Consider the following 18,207-nt stretch of genomic DNA (forward strand, 5'->3'; position numbering starts at 1 on the left):
CTGTATTTGGCTCCATCCATCTTCCCATCAATTTTAACCATCTTCCCTATCCCTGCTGAAGAAAAGCAGGCCCAAACCATGATGCTGCCACCACCATGTTTGACAGTGGGTATGGTGTGTTCAGGGTGATGAGCTGTGTTGCTTTTACGCCAAACATAACGTTTTGCATTGTTGCCAAAAGTTCAATTTTGGTTTCATCTGACCAGAGCACCTTCTTCCACATGTTTGTAAGTCGCTCTGGATAAGAGCGTCTGCTAAATGACTTAAATGTAAATGTAATGTAATGTTTGGTGTGTCTCCCAGGTGGCTTGTGGCAAACTTTAAACGACACTTTTTATGGATATCTTTAAGAAATGGCTTTCTTCTTGCCACTCTTCCATAAAGGCCAGATGTGTGCAATATACGACTGATTGTTGTCCTATGGACAGAGTCTCCCACCTCAGCTGTAGATCTCTGCAGTTCATCCAGAGTGATCATGGGCCTCTTGGCTGCATCTCTGATCAGTCTTCTCCTTGTATGAGCTGAAAGTTTAGAGGGACGGCCAGGTCTTGGTAGATTTGCAGTGGTCTGATACTCCTTCCATTTCAATATTATCGCTTGCACAGTGCTCCTTGGGATGTTTAAAGCTTGGGAAATCTTTTTGTATCCAAATCCGGCTTTAAACTTCTTCACAACAGTATCTCGGACCTGCCTGGTGTGTTCCTTGTTCTTCATGATGCTCTCTGCACTTTTAACGGACCTCTGAGGCTATCACAGTGCAGGTGCATTTATACGGAGACTTGATTACACACAGATGGATTGAATTTATCATCATTAGTCATTTAGGTCAACATTGGATCATTCAGAGATCCTCACTGAACTTCTGGAGAGAGTTTGCTGCACTGAAAGTGAAGGGGCTGAATAATTTTGCACGCCCAATTTTTCAGTTTTTGATTTGTTAAAAAAGTTTGAAATATCCAATAAATGTCATTCCACTTCATGATTGTGTCCCACTTGTTGTTGATTCTTCACAAAAAAATACAGTTTTATATCTTTATGTTTGAAGCCTGAAATGTGGCAAAAGGTCACAAAGTTCAAGGGGGCCGAATACTTTCGCAAGGAACTGTATGTATGCCAGTTAGGCTCTACACCCATTGTAAAGCAGCTTAATTTTAAGAAGTTATTTGTCTACTTTAGTTGTGATACAAACCTTATCAAAACATATAGTCCTCTTTGCTAGGCAACATGAGGTTTGAGACTATGATTTGAAAAAAAGTGATAGGCTAATAGTGTCACCCATCAGACTATTCTTGATTTAATCCTGTCTTTACATATACTAAACAATATATGTGTAAGGTTCTGCTTTTATTTTCTAAGTCAACCTTTTGATCATTTTCTTTGTGTTCTTGAACATAGCCCTGTTTATTTGTATTCTGGAACGTAGCCCTGTCTTTTATTTTTCTTAATTGATTTCACCTGTGTTCGTTTCTCACCTGATCTCATCAGCTCCCTATTTACTTCAGTTCTTTCTGTTTGTATGTTTGTGAGGTATCGTTTGTTTTGAACTACCTACATGTGTTTGATCATTGCCTGCCCGTGACCATGATTCCTGCCTTCTGCAAAGGCTTAATGAACATCTGCCATGCTCTGCGTGTGAATCTACACCTTTTTCTCCCTGAGTATTCATTACAATATGTGTGAAATTTGTCTTGATTTAGAACGGATGATTATCATGCACCGGTCTTGAAACGGGCAGGGGGAAAAAATACATGTCATCAATGCACTTACATAGCGAATGGAGGACTCCGTGGTTCATTTTCATGCCAGCCAGGTAAGCTATACACCTGTTGTAAAGCGAACCAATGTTCTTAATATTAGGAAAGTTGGGAAATAAATATTGTAGGTCTAACCTAAAGAAAACTGATGGGATCCTCCTCTTTCTAATAGAGGCCATCACTCTGTTTTCTCACGCAATTGTATAACCTATAGAAATGTTGCGCAACATAAGCTCATGTTTGATTAGATTTTCGATTACATTTGCATTGATGTCAGAGTGATTAGAGGGACAACATAGTGCTGAGTATCATGCAGTTATCAAGTTTGGTAGGCTACTAATAACCATAAGGAGCATTAGAGCTCGGAGAAGCCTAATGACCATGACTAAATGGTCACATGGAATTTGACTGCCATCATGACTCGTGACCGCCGGTGTGGCGGTAATACGGTCACCGGTCATCATAACAGGCCTACCTGGGTAGTGAATTTATGTTCGCTTCAGCTGTGAACTACCAAGGAAAGTTATCATACAAAGCTGGAAGCTACTGGTATCTTCTTGCATTGTAAAGTGTTTTGCAAAACAGCAATTAACAGTTTCTACATGCCGTGTTGCATTATTCAAGTGTGTTAACTTCTGTGCAGCGGGGATTAGCTCATGTGGGGATTAACTCATGATGCAGCCCATACACCCAGTGCAGGCTAAATGGAGCAGGCACGGTGCACTATAACTGGGTCATCGGCTGGGCTAATAGACAGACGTGATCCATGAGACACATTTGACAGAAGTACAGAAAGTAACAGAAATTGTTGTACCGAACCGTTTTTTGTCATGTTCTAGTATGGCAGTCTTGGGTAAGACGAAGGGAGGAGGGTGTGTCTCTGTTAAAAACAGCTGGTGAACAATCTCTAATATAAAGGAAGTCTCAAGTTTTTGCTCGCCTGAGTAAGAATACCTCATGATAAGCTGCAGACAATACTATTTACCAAGAGAGTTTATCAATATTTTTCATAACTGTCTGTCTATTTACCACCACAAACTGATGCTGGCACTAAGACCGCACTCTACGAGATGTACAGGACCATAAGCAAACAAGACAATGCACATTCAGAGGCTGCGTTTTTCGTGGCCTGTGATTTTCATGCAGGGAAACTGAAATCTGTTTTACCTCATTTTTACCACGTTTTTACCAGCATGTTAACTGTGCAACTACAGTTGACAAAACTCTAGATCACCTTTACTCTACACACAGAACCACATACAAGGCCCTCCATTTGGCAAATCAGACCATAACTCTATCTTCCCGTTTCCTGCTTACAAGCAAAAACTCAAACAGGAAGTACCATTGACTCGCTCAATACAGAAGTGGTCCGATGAAGCGGATGCTAAGCTACAGGACTGTTTCACTAACACGGACTGGAATATGTTCCAGGATTCATCCGATAACATTGAGGAGTTTACCACATCAGTCACTGGCTTCATTAATAAGTGCATCAATGACATTGTCCCCAAAGTAACCATACGTACATACCCCAACCAGAAGCCATTGATTACAGGCAACATCCGCACTGAGCTGAAGGCTAGAGCTGCCGCTTTCAAGGAGCGACTTCCGACGTGCCCTCAAACAGACAAAGCATCAAGAGAGGACTAAGAATGAATCCTGCTACACCGGCTTTGACGCTCAATGGATATGTCAGGTCTTGCAAACTATCACAGCTTACAAAGGGAAACAGCCCTGGGATGCCAAGTGACGCAAGCCTACAGGGTTAACAATACCTTCTATGCTTGCTTTGAGGCAAGCAACCCTGAACCATGCTTGAGATCACCAGCTGATTCAGAAAGACTGTGATCTTGCTCACCATAGCCAATGTGAATAAGACCTTTAAACGGGTTAACATTCACAAGGCCATGGGGCCAGATGGAATACCAGAACGCATACCTTAGAGGTAACTGGCAAGTGTCTTCACTGACATTTTCAACCTATCCTTCACCTGGTCTATTAAACCAACTTGTTTCAAGCAGACTACTCGAGTCCCTGTGCCCAAGAATGCCAAGGTAACCTGGCTAAATGACTATGGCCCCATAGCACAACTATAGCCATGAAATGCTTTTAACCATTGGTCATGGCTCACATCAACACCATCATCTCAGAAACCCTGGACCCACTCCAATTCACATACCGCCCCAACAGATCCACAGTGTGGAGTACAAATCTATATTGTACCCCACACTGTCCTCACCCACCTGGACAAAATGAATACCTATTTAAGAATGCTGTTCATTGACCCTAACTCAACATTTAAAACCATAGTCACCTCCAAGCTCATCGCCAAGCTCAGGACCCTGGGACTGAAAACCTTCCTGTCTAGCCATGTTATTTTTACTTGTCATTGTTGTTCTGTATTCACTGTGTATTTATTCATCCTGTCACTATTTAATTTTTTGGTTTTCTTTAACTCTGCATTGTTGAAAAAGGACCCGTAAGTACGCATTTCACTGTTAGTCTACACCTGTTGTTTTACGAAGCATGTAACAAATAACGTTTGATTTGATCCCGGACGCGTAGAAAGCTGTTCCCCGTTCACACTTCGGCCAATCAGATCACGCCTCTCGGTTCCTACTCCCTGCTTACAAGCAGCAATTCAAGAGGAAGCCACCAACACAGAGAATAGTAAGGCGCTGGACAGAGGCAGACTCAAATCTGCAGGACTGTTATGAGAACATTGGCTGGAATTGTTTTCAAAGATTCATTCGCCCAGGACTCATTGATCAACATTGAGGAATATACAGTCAATAACTGGCTTCATTAGAAAATGCATTGATTATGTTGTACCCACAATAACAATCCGGACCAAACAAAACCAAATACCCTGGATGAATGGAGAAATCAGTGCTGCGAGCCCAAAGTACAGCATTCAAAGTCAGCAGAAAGAACCTCGTTGACTCGGTGGCGTGTGATGTGTACAAGGCAAGCAGGTATGAGCTCCGCAAATCCATTGGGGACGCAAAAAGACAATACAAACTCAAACTTCTTCAACAACTCAGACACCTGAAGGGACACGTGGCAAGGATGACAGACTATCATGGACTACAAAGGCAAATCCAGCAGTGTTGTGCCCATTTAAGAACATTCTATGCTCTCCTTTGAGGCAGACAATACCAAGCCATCCAGGAAGGCTCTCGCTGCTCCGGACGACCAGGTGTTTTCGCTCTCTGAGGTTGACGTGAGGAAAACTCTAAAAATAGTTAATACCCAAAATGCTGCCAGCCCAGATGGCATCCCTGGCCGCGTGCTGACCAGCTGGCAAGCGTCTTCTCGGACATCATCAACCTGTCCCTGTCCCAGGCTGTAGTCCCCACTAGCTTCAAGGAGACCACCATTGTTCCAGTGCCCAAGAAAACCAAGGTGGCATGCCCAAATGACTATCGCCAAATTGCATTCCCCCCGGTCATCATGAAGTGCTTTGAGGCACATTGGACCCACTCCAATTTAGCTACCACTCCAACAGATCCACGGAAGATGCCATTTCCATCGCTATTCATACGGTTGTAACACATCTGGACAAGAGGGACACCTACAGTATGTGAGAATGCTGTTCATTGACTACACTTCAGCATTCAACACTATTGTTCTCTCCAAGCTCGACACCAAGCTCAGTGCCCTGGGTCTGGACACCACCCTCTGGAACAGGATCCTGGACTTCCTGACAGGAAGACCACAGGCTGTGAGGATTTGCAACAACAACCCCTCTACATTGAATCATAACACAGGGGCCCCCCAGGGGGCTGTCCTCACTCCCTGTTCACCCACAACTGCATGGCTTTGCATGACACCAACTCCATCATCAAGTTTGCTTATAGAGAGGAGGTAAGTGAACTGGCATTGTGGTGCCAGGACAACAACCTCACCCTCAACGTTAGCAAAACAAAGTTGATTGTTTACTTCAGGAAGCAGAGAAGGAAACACTTCAACGGGACTGCAGGAGAGAGTCAACAGTTTTAAGTTACTTGGAGTCCACTTCACCAAGGACTTGACATGGAACAAAAACACCACCACACTTGTCAAGAGGGTGCAAAAGTACATCTACTTCCTAAAGTGGCTGAAGAAATGTTGCATGCCACCCTGGCACTGTTAATTCATCAACAAAAATTGAGGATTCGTCAAACACTTATTTTTCAGTGGAAATTAACGAGACTATAACCCAGCAAGCACATAATGTTCTGAGAACCATATGTTGGTGAGAGACTGGTGAGAGCGTAGTTGTCCTATGGCTTTTTTGCATACATCCTTCCCACAACTTTCTGGGAATGGTGCAGGATAGTTGCTTGCCGTTGGACTATTCTCATTACATTCAAGGAACTTGACAAAAAACAATGTTGTATTGGTATTTCAATACTTCAACAGAACGTTTCCTAAAAGTTCAAACCTTCAAATAACCATCATTTTCATTTTCGTTTTTCATTTTACCTTTCAGGAGACTTAAGGCTTTGTTCCCAGAACCAATGGGAAACTCAAAACCTAAAAAAAAACACAACTTCCAAGGAACCTAATGTGCTAGCTGGGAACTAACTGAATAGACCCAGAAAGGTCAGTTACCTGAAACGAGAAGAGACTAAATTATCTCTGTGACTAAATTCTGACGAAGTGTACTGGACAGTACTGATAAGCAGAATTAATATTAGCAGCACATGTGCGCAGCACAGTTTTGTTCAGGGGTGGGAAGGACGCGCCACATACCTATGTAGAACCAACATGCCTCTCTGACATGTTGAATAAGGAATAACATTGGTTCTATTCATAGTATTTCCATCTGCAATGTGGAAGATTATTTTGCAACTGAACGTGGCCCTGGCACAGAAAGAAAGGAAAAGGGATCGCAAAAAGAATGATTGACTAAATTCCTCTTGCCATTACACTATATCTGACTGGGTAAATAACTTTATTTAGAGTTAATGTGGACCCAGTGACTCAGACTTGAGCACTTGGACAAGGACTCGAACACTGGGACTTGGACTTCAGCCATAGGGTTGGTCGACTCATGACTAGACCATTGGTGACTCGGACTTGAACTCGAGCAAAAGTGACTTGGGACTCGATTCGGAACCAAGGTTTAGTGACTTGACTACATCATTGGGCGAAACAATCATTAACTCCAGTTCAAAGTCATCAGTTCCCAGTCTACTTTTGGACATCAATGTGGCTACGGCATCTGTAGAATGTTGACAACAATGGCAAGGACATAACCAAGTCATAGAGGTGCAACCCATTCTAATTTGCCAATACTTTGCAGCACCATCTGGTGTTTGTGCTACTCTCTCTCTGTGTGTATACAGTTGAAGTTGGAAGTTGACATACACTTAGGTTGGAGTCATTCAAACTCGTTTTTCAATCACTCCACAAATTTCAACCACTCCACAAATTGAAGGTTGTCCCATGTAACAGCAATATTTAGTCTTATGGATACCACCCATTTGATAAAATGCGTAACAGTTCCATATTTCACTGAAATAATAAACATTTTGTTTTTGAAATGAGTTTCCGGATTTTACCATATTAATGACTTAATCTCGTATTTCTGTTCGTTTATAATATTATAATTAAGTCTATGATTTGATATTTGATAGAGCAGTCTGACTGAGTGGTGGTAGGCCGCAGCAGCATCGTAAGCATTCATTCAAACAGCACTTTCCTGCGTTGGCCAGCAGCTCTTCGCAATGCTTGAAGCGTAATGCTGTTTATATGACTTCAAGCCTATCAACTCCCGAGATTAGGCTGGCAATACTATAGTGCCTATAAGAACATCCAATAGTCAAAGGCATATGAAATACAAATGGCATAGAGAGAAATAGTCCTATAATTCCAATAATAACTACAACCTAAAACTTCTTAACTGGGAATATTGAAGACGCATGTTAAAAGGAACCACCAGCTTTCATACTGTATGTTCTCATGTTCTGAGCAAGGAACTTAAACGTTAGCTTTTTTACATGGCATATATTGCACTTTTAATTTATTCAACACTGTGTTTTTGCATTATTTAAACCAAATTGAACATGTTTCATTATTTATTTGATTGTTGTAATTGTCATTATTACAAATATATATATATATACACATAAAAAATTTCCGATTAATCGGTATCGGCTTTTTTTTGGTCCTCCAATAATCGATATCGGTGTTGAAAAATCATAATCGATCGGCCTCTAGACTGATGAGTCAAAAATGTAACTCTTGGGACTGAACGCAAAGCGCTATGTCTAGAGAAAACCAAGCACAGCTCATCACCCATCTAACCCCATCCCTACTGTGAAGCATGGTGGAAAGACTTGAAGACTTCTGTTCCCATCTAACTTTACAGAGTTTGAGAAAATCTTGCAGGGAAGAATTGGAGAAAATCCCAAAATATAGATGTACAAGGCTTATTACAGACATACCCAAGATGACTCAAAGCTGTAATCACCACCAAAGGTATTGACTCAGAAAGTATTGAGTCAGGGGTGTGAATACTTATATATTCCATGTGTATCCTGTACATACTAATAACACTTGAAACTGAAACTTGAGGTTTTAATTTCCACTTTGAAATTTCAGGCTTGATTATCCCTTACGAAAAATGTATCAACCCCTACCAAAATGTCCATGAATTATAATCCACATAATAATTCATATTTCCTGTTGCTTGCAGGATTATTTTCCTTCTGTAGCAAACTTCGTCAAATTAAGATCCTGCGTCTGTAGCAAGCCCCAAATATCTAAGGTGTGAGTTGAGTTATTTTGTTTCAAATAGAATATCCAAGTCAAGTAATTAAATCTGAAGGTGCCACACACACAAAGGTAGATCATTTGTTTAGTTATTTTGATCTGAAGTATGATGAAATATGAGTGAATCTTGAAATCACTGATCATCAATTCCCTTTAACAGGCAAAAGTCAAGACGGCGAGGGATGACCTCATTCACTTATTCATACTGACAAACAAAGATGGGAGGACGAAGATAAAGGGTTGGGGATAAGAGGAAGGGTAACAGGATGATAGCAGAAATAATCTCTCCTTTTCCTTGTGTTCTTTGGAACAGTCTTAAAAAGAGAAGGAGATATGCATATTGATTAGTCAGATGGAAGGAAACATGAAAATATAAATGTAATCTACTGGGATGTGTGGAATTTTGTCTTGTGCTCTTGTAAGTGTTTTAATAAGACCGGTCAAGACATACCCTTGATAGTGCCGGGGACGAGGGGTGCATCTTGTGGGGAACAAATTTGATGAACACAGCCAAATACTGGTCCAAAGTCACAAGGACACACACATGCTCACCTAGGCCAAAGATGTGATGTGCACAATTATATACATGTAATGAGGGCAAAATGTATCTAAGAAAACAGCTGACAGACACACAAACACATACAAATGCAAGACACACACACACAAGGCTTACACACAATGGCACACAGACAGACACACCCACTCTGGGCTACCCTCCCAACCATGGATAGAGCTCTGTGCCATCTGCTCCTGGAGACCAACAGTGTGTTCCAAATCAAGGTTATCAACAAAACACACACATGCAAATGTTCCCTCTACCGACTGACTCCCTGACTGTACTGTATGTCTTTGCCTCTCCACTGGTAAGTCACTTTCAAACATCTGCGTTAACATCATGTCAACATTACTGCCAGCTGTGGCCCAGTTTGTGACTTAGTGGTCTCCCAGAAGTTGTTGATGACACTTTTTAAAGGTGACATAATTTCTTGTATCAGTCTCCGGAGATAAGTGCATATTGTACACGGCTCCTGGTAGCAGTGAAGTAATCGTAACGGTGTGTATGTGTGCCCCACAAAACCAAGATTTGACATGCCCTGTTTGCGATAGACAAAGGGGTTTATGGATTTGATTTTACAGTTACAAAGAAGGTCATAGATTACTGTTTAACAAAACAAATGAAAACAAAGTTGTCATTGGATACAATGGACGAGCATAAGCAGCAACAGCAGCATCAGTGTGTGTTCCTGATTTATTCTGTAACAGGTTTGACTTGTAGGTACATTGACAAGGCACACTTAGAGTATGTTGTTGTGGTGTTATTCTGACCGTGTACTGTCTGAGGTGGTAGAGAGGTGTGGCCGAGTACTGATAGTACTACTAGATTATGCATGTCCCTTGCCATATAATTTGTAGGTACCCGACAGGGATAGAAATGGGCATCACAGGGAAACTGGCAGGATTAACTCTACATTGCAGATGACGGGTCTGGACCATGCTGAAGAATTTTTTATTTTTATTTATTTATTTCACCTTTATTTAACCAGGTAGGCAAGTTGAGAACAAGTTCTCATTTACAATTGCGACCTGGCCAAGATAAAGCAAAGCAGTTCGACACATACAACGACACAGAGTTACACATGGAGTAAAACAAACATACAGTCAATAATACAGTATAAACAAGTCTATATACGATGTGAGCAAATGAGGTGAGATAAGGGAGGTAAAGGCAAAAAAAGGCCATGGTGGCAAAGTAAATACAATATAGCAAGTAAAACACTGGACTGGAAGATTTGCAATGGAAGAATGTGCAAAGTAGAAATAAAAATAATGGGGTGCAAAGGAGCAAAATAAATAAATAAATTAAATACAGTAGGGAAAGGGGTAGTTGTTTGGGCTAAATTATAGGTGGACTATGTACAGGTGCAGTAATCTGTGAGCTGCTCTGACAGTTGGTGCTTAAAGCTAGTGACGGAGATAAGTGTTTCCAGTTTCAGAGATTTTTGTAGTTCGTTCCAGTCATTGGCAGCAGAGAACTGGAAGGAGAGGCGGCCAAATAAAGAATTGGTTTTGAATGGTCAGCCTCAGGAGCAAAATGGCTGTCTGTCAATCTCTGATCCATTAAAACAATTGTAAAGGCGATTGAGTGCTCCAGTGTCATTACATTGAGTCCAAGTCTTCAAAGTGACTTAAGGTTCTTTCTACTAATTGTAGTCCTTGCTATGGGGACACCTTCTTGCCGCTTTATGAGTTGCTGGGCAGAGGCACACAGTTATTCCTTTTTTGTGACTCACATTTTGTTTTGGAGGGATTCTAAGTTGGATTCAAGCATACCTCTAACTTTATTATATTGATGTCAGAAGTAGGAGGGTGACTGATGAACAGCTCAATGAACAATGACAGCTACATTGTTCATCGTTCAAGACAATCATTCAAAGAGAAACATCCTGAACAAACACAGCAATTGAAATATACTGATTTAAATATGTGAATGTTGAGGAATATTTTTTTAAATGTAATTGTATTTGTCCCATTTTATTTTTTACCTTTATTTAACTAGGCAAGTCAGTTAAGAACAAATTCTTATTTTCAATGACAGCCTAGGAACAGTGGGTTAACTGCCTGTTCAGGGGCAGAACAACAGATTTGAACCTTATCAGCTCGGGGGTTTGAACTTTCAACCTTCCGGTTAATAGTCCAACGCTCTAACCACTAGGCTACTCTGCACCGAATACAACAGTGAAATGCTTATTTACAAGCCCTTAACCAACAACGTAGTTTTAAGAAAATACTTTAAAAAAGTAAGAAATAAGAATGACAAATAATTAATGGGCAGCAGTAAATAACAATAGCGGGGCTATATACAAGGGGTACCGGTACAAAGTCAATGTGCGGGGGCACCGGTGTCGAGGTATTTGAGGTAATATGTACCTTTAGGTAGAGTTATTAGAGTGACTATGCATAGATAATAACAGAGAGTAGCAGCAGCAGAGTAGGGGGGCAATGCAAATAGTCTGGGTAGCCATTTGATTAGATGTTCAGGAGTCTTATAGCTTCGGGGTAGAAGCTGTTTAGAAGCCTCTTGGACCTAGGCTTCGCGCTCTGGTACCGCTTGCCGTGCAGTAGCAGAGAGAACAGTCTATGACTTTTGGCCTTCCTCTGACACCACCTGGTATAGAGGTCCTGGGTGGCAGGAAGCTTAGCCCCAGTGATGTACTGGGCCGTTCGCACTACCCTCTGTAGTGCCTTGCGATCGGACGCCGAGGAGTTGCCATGCCAAAACTGTTCAGTCTCATGAGGGGGGAATAGGTTTTGCCGTACGCTCTTCACAACTGTCTAGGTGGGCTTGGACCATGTTAGTTTGTTGGTGATGTGGACGCCAAGGAACTTGAAGCTCTCAACCTGCTCCACTACAGCCCCGTCGATGAGAATGGGGGCGTGCTCGGTCCTCCTTTTCCTGTAGTCCACAATCATCTCCTTTGATCACGTTAAGGGAGAGGTTGTTGTCCTTGCACCACACTGCCAGGTCTCTGACCTCCACCCTATAGGCTGTCTCATCGTTGTCGGTGATCAGGCCTACCACTGTTGTGTCATCGGCAAACTTAATGATGGTTTTGAAGTCATGCCTGGCCGTGCAGTCATGAGTGAACAGGGAGTACAGGAGGGGACTGAGCACGGACCCCCGAGGGATTTATGATGATCGGTTGGGTCATTATAATACATTCTTCACAGGACTATATTAATAGCCACAATCAAAACGATCAGTTTGGCAAAAGCCTGAACAATATTTTCAACTTCTGCTGTATTTGTGGTTGGTGTGTTGGGCTACAAATATAAAGATGGCGCCATACTGGATGGCCGCCGTTTTGCAATCGCTGACCCAACTTTGGTATTTTGTGACTATTTTTTTGTTTATTTTTACTTTATTTTCTCTAAATGTATCCGCTATCATTTCTTATAACTTTTGAACATCAGATCGGCAGTTACTTACCTCAATTCCAGCTTCAATTTTGACTTCAAGTTCGACTTTCTGTAATTCCGACCCAATTTTCAGGCTACCCAAGAGGAAACGCCGAAGTTACAGAGGAAAGAGAGGGTGGGGATCCTGGTGAGATTAAGGCTAAGGGAGAACCGGCCACCTCTTCCCTCCTTTCTACTGGCCAATGCACAGACACTTGATAATAAGATGGATGACCTCCGATCGCAGATTTGCTACCAACGGGACTCTCGTAACTGCAATATTCTATGCTTTTCTAAAACATGGCTCTCGGACAAGATACCCCTCTTGGCTCTCCAACTCGATGGATTCTACATTCACTGTGCCGACAAGACAGTGGAGTCTGGGGAAATCGAGGGGGGAGGGGTTTAGCTCTTCATCAACAACTGGTGTGCCGACTTGAGCGCAGTGGAAGTGCGACCAATTGTTCACCCATCTTGGAATACCTGATGGTCGAATGTCGACCCTTTTACCTCCCAACGGAGTATTCAGCTGTTATCGTGACAATTGTATACATTCCACCTCAGGACAAGAAAAATAACAAGCTGGCACTTAACAAATTGTACAGGGCTATAACCAAGCAGGAACACTTACATACAGAAGCTGCTTTTCTTGTTGCCGGCAATTAGAATTCTGTGTCATTAAGCCCATCTTCGATCAACACGTCTCCCTGGACACTAGGGGAAATAAAGTCCTAGACCACAGTTATTCTACCCACAAGCAAGCATACATGTCCCTCCCTCGTCTGCCATTCAGCAAATCAGATCATGACTACTTACTCCTGCTTCCTGTTTACAAGCAGAAACTCAAATAGGAATCAACCGTGACTCGCGCCGTTGAGAAATGGTCACCAGAATCAGAGACTATGCTACAAGACTGCTTTGCTAGCGCTGATTGGAATATGTTTCCAATCATGGGGAGGACTCTGCCGAACATATTGACAAGATAACCACCCAGCTTCATTAGGAAATGCATCGGTGACTTTGTCACCACAGTTAGAGTTTGCTGCTTCCCCAATCAAAAGCCCTGGATTAACACAGAGGTTGGCGCTAAACTAAAGGATGGGTCTAACGCACACAGGGCTATCACAGACAACACTGAGGCTACGGCTGAGTACAGAAACAAGAACAAGAAGTCACGTTATGACCTCTGCAGAGTCATCAAACGAGCAAAATGACAATATAGGAATAAGGAGGAATCATATTACACAGGCTCCAACACCCGCCAAATGTGACAAGGGCTACAGTCCATTACGGATTACAAAGGAAGACCCAGCTGTGATCTGCCCAACCATTCCTCCCTACCAGATAAATGCAATGCATTTTATGCACACTTTGACAATAGCAACATCATGCCGGGTGTGAGGGCCGCCACCGACCCAGAAGATTGGGTGATCTCGCTCTCCGAGGCCGATGTGAGTAATGTCTTTAATAAAATAAATACCGCGGGGCCCGATTGGTATTCCATGGCGTTTTCCCAGAGCATACACATAACAGCTGGAAGGTATATTCACAGTCATCTTCAACCTCTCCTTGTATCAGTCTGTAATCCCCACATGATTTAAGATGACCACCATCATTCCTGTTCCCAAGAACTCTAAGGCTTCATGCAACAATGGCTACCCCCCTGTAGCACTCACATCTGTAATCATGAAGGTCTTTGAGAGGCTGGTTATAGCACACATCAACTCCATCATCCCAGACACCCTAGACCCACCCCAATTTGCATACCATCCCTACAGATCCATAGACACAATCTCATTTCACAGCCCTCACCGTTCCAGATAAAAGGAATACCTATGTTAGAATGCTGTTCTTTGACTAAAGCTCAGCATTATCCCGTCCAAGCTCGTCAACAAGCTAAGGACCCTGAGACTGAACACCTCCCTCTGCAAATAGATCCTGGACTTCCTGACGGGCCGTCTCCAGGTGGTGAAGTTAGGCAACATCACCTCCGCCACGTTGACCCTGAACACGGCGGCGCCACAGGGATGTGTGCTTAGTCCCCTCCTGTACTCCTTTATCACCCACGACTCCAACACCATCATCAAGTTTGCAGACGTCACGACGGTGGTGAGCCTGATCACTGACGACGATGAGACAGCTTAAAGAGAGGAGGTCAGTGTCCTGTCAGTGTAGGGCCAGAACAACAACCTCTCCCTCAACGTCAGTAAGACCAAGGAGCTGATCGTGGACTACCAAAAACAGGAGGGCAAGCACGCCCCCCTCCACATCGACGGGGCTGCAGTGGAGCGGGTCGACAGCTTCAAATCAATAAGAACTTAAAATGGTCCACCCAGGCGCACTCAGTCGTGTAGAAGATGCATCAGCACCTTCAGCTCCCCCTCAGGAGGTTGAAAAGGTTTGGCATGGGCACTCAAATGCTCAAAAAGTGATTCATTGAGATCAGTACCATTGAGATCAGCTTGACTGGCAGCATCACTGCTTATGGCAATAGCACCACTCTCGGTCACATGGTGATACAGAGGGTGGTGCGGACAGCCCAGTACATCACTGGGGCCGAGCTCCCTGCCATCCAAGATCTCTATATCAGCCTGTGTGAAAGGAAGGCCTGGAAAATTGTTAGACTCCAACCACCCAAGCCATAGACTGTGCTCTCTTCTTCTGCATGGCAAAGCGGTACCGGTGAATAAAGTCTGACACCAAAAGGCTCCAACAGCATGCCTCATGGCAGAATGCATTCAATTTGATAGCAGCCTTCTGGTTCACACCTTTGTGATAATTTGTCTTGGACGAGCAGTCAGTGGTTTTTCCAATGACATCACAATTAACTAGGGTAAGAGCATGTTGAGCTCTATCTGTATCAGTAAAAAAAGAATGACCAGGAAAACAAGTCTTAAAAGCAGAGTAAAGCTGTAAAAGGACCCGGCAGAAGACTTTTTCCACTCTAGTCGTGTAAGCACAAGAGCAGGACAAGACCTTCAAAATGATGTCATCGAGCCGTGGTCTTAACTGTGTCGATAACCATAGATCATACTGTCTCATGTTCTCGCATGCCTTTGTGAGTTGATTTAAGTGCTTCAATTTTAGTCACAAAATCTTGGTATGAAAGATTACAACACCTTTTATAGAGCCAGCAATTAAATATATAGCTCCTTTGTCAGCTATAGCAAGAGAGGACACATACATGAGTTTCCTATGCTAAATGAATATGCTAAATGAAAATGACCACAGTAGAGAATTCATTTTGGATAGGCATCATGAATCCAATTCTACATTCAACACTGCATGAAATTCTTAACTTTGTGTGAATTGCAATTTCATGAAAACAAATGAAACAGTATCCATATTGATCCTAATAAGTACTTTGATTAAAAACATGTTTTTGAAATGGGAGTTGACTGCCTAAAATAGAGAATTGAGCTGAAGTGAGAGTTTTGGAGTCTCTTTAAAACTAATAATAGGCCTAGCCTACTGTAAATTATTAATACTGTCTTAATTATAAAGGATTGTCAATATTCTATTTGTCATAGAATTGTTATAAAAGTAAACTAAAACCATTGTAATCTGTTTAACTTTGTCACATCCAGTGAGTGCTTTCTGAACCAATGACCTGCTATATTTAGAAATAGAAGCACGCTATTATGATCCCTGGAGATGCCTTAGAAAAAAACAACTCCCCAGACCGACTGTCCATCCGTTGAACCCTATTTTGGAAAGTGACAGACAACTAGAAAATTTGATAACGGCTTTTACAGCATTACAGTTTGGAGAGACTGGACGTTCTAAACAAGGGGGAACATTGAGTGCACAATGCGCCGGGTAATATTTCATCACTTTAGAATTGACGACATGATAAATAAACAATATTATAGTGACTGACGAATTTCGCTTACCATGACTGAGGACATTCAGAAGTATTCCAAGGACAATCATCATGCACGGCATCAGGTAAGAGAGGTCGGGGAGTTGGGGACTTCGGAGGCACTTTGTCCTCGCGCTCATTGACCCGCATGCAACATCCAGCCACACCGCGTATGTCCCAGGATCGACTGAGTGAATAAGCCAAGCCGATTCTCGCAAATGTGTGACAATTCCCAAACCTGGACTCGCAGGGATGCAACGTTTGCAGCTGTCGCGTATTTTTTAAAGAGAGGACTTGCAGTACAATAAATTAGTTATATTATAATTAGACGAGTAGTCAAGAATAGGTTACCCCAAATACCGTGCATCACACACTGCAAGCGTTCCGCGGTCTTTTCAGAAAATGTCCCTCCAAAGTTTCCGAAAGGTTAAGCGACCCAGAGGCAGAATTTGTTTAGAATCATTCTCAACTGCACTTATGTCGCCTTGCGTCGTCGGTCCTCAATTGCGCTTGCTAGACTTGAAAATAGAATGGTCAGACTGCATGGTGCAGCTCTAACACAGAGCTGTGTTGTGATTGGCCCCCGAGTAGCCTAATACCCCTACAGAAAAAGTCGGTGAATAAAATACCATACTCCACAGTGATGCTGCGCGCCTCTGTGTGTGTGCGTTTACTTTGTGTGTGTGTGTTTTACTTAAAAGAACGCGACATATTTTGTTTACAACTGTAATTACACTAGAGGCAAACAGATGTACACATATCTACACATCTCCAATAACATCTGCTAAATATGTGTATGCGACCAATCCAATTATATTTGATGTACCTCAATCTTTGAGAGGATAGAGTAGGCTACATATGTGCTTCAGCATGATGAGCTGGAGTGACTGCATGTTTTATTTCATCCTAACCTAGGTCTCAGTTGTGCATGCATATTCCGTACAGTACGTTTGGGGAAAATATTTTAAATATGATAAGTCAGAAACCAGCGTCTGAAAATCAAATTGGCAGAAAATACACGATTACCATATTAAATGTAGGCCTATGCACATACATCACCTCTACACAGAATGATAAACTTACTGAAGAACTCGATTCTAATACACCTCAAATACTTCCAGCCTGAGCAACAGCAGCATTATGCCACCACTGCCACCAGCAAAGCCATCCTGCGCCCCAAAAATCTGAGGGGGTGAGGATGGCTGGGGGGGTCGTCCAACCTGGTCTCAGAGCAGTTCGTATTATTCTGTCAGTAAATCAGAGAATCTCCAATTAGTATGATATGTTACGTTTCATATGGTATTTCATATGGTATTTATTCATCGCACACCAGCGACTCCAGTGGCGGGCCGGGCGCAGTGCGCGCTAACCAAGGTTGCCAGGTGCACTGTGTTTCCTCTGACACATTGGTGCGGCTGGCTTCCGGGTTGGATGCGCACTGTGAGCGGTTTTGGAGCAGTGGCTTCTTCCTTGCTGAGTGGCCTTTCAGGTTATGTCGATATAGGACTCGTTTGACTGTGGATATAGATACTTTTGTACCTGTTTCCTCCAGCATCTTCACAAGGTCCTTTGCTGTTGTTCTGGGATTGATTTGCACTTCTCCCACCAAAGTATGTTCATCTCTAGGAGACAGAACGCGTCTCCTTCCTGAGCGGTATGACGGCTGCGTGGTCCCATGGTGTTTAAACTTGCATACTATTATTTGTACAGATGAACTTGGTACCTTCAGGTGTTTGGAAATTACTCCCAAGGATGAACCAGACTTGTGGAGGTCTACAATTTTTTGTCTGAGGGCTTTGTTGATTTCTTTTGATTTTCCCATGATGTCAAGCAAAGAGGCATTGAGTTTGAAGGTAGGCCTTGAAATACATC

At 42.7% G+C, this 18,207-nt stretch overlaps 1 protein-coding gene across 1 annotated transcript in view; it reads right to left on the minus strand.

Moving 5' to 3' along the window:
• Positions 1-16,906, minus strand: part of LOC135550313 (GDNF family receptor alpha-4-like) — a 51,434-nt gene extending 34,528 nt beyond the window's left edge. The window contains exon 1 of the mRNA XM_064980991.1: positions 16,367-16,906. Within this exon, the coding sequence (XP_064837063.1) occupies positions 16,367-16,475 (109 nt within the window). The 5' untranslated portion in view covers positions 16,476-16,906. The remainder of the gene's footprint in view (positions 1-16,366) is intronic.
• Positions 16,907-18,207: the final 1,301 nt, after the last annotated feature.

Source organism: Oncorhynchus masou, chromosome 12 (genome assembly GCF_036934945.1).
Source record: "Oncorhynchus masou masou isolate Uvic2021 chromosome 12, UVic_Omas_1.1, whole genome shotgun sequence".
Taxonomy (NCBI): domain Eukaryota; kingdom Metazoa; phylum Chordata; class Actinopteri; order Salmoniformes; family Salmonidae; genus Oncorhynchus; species Oncorhynchus masou.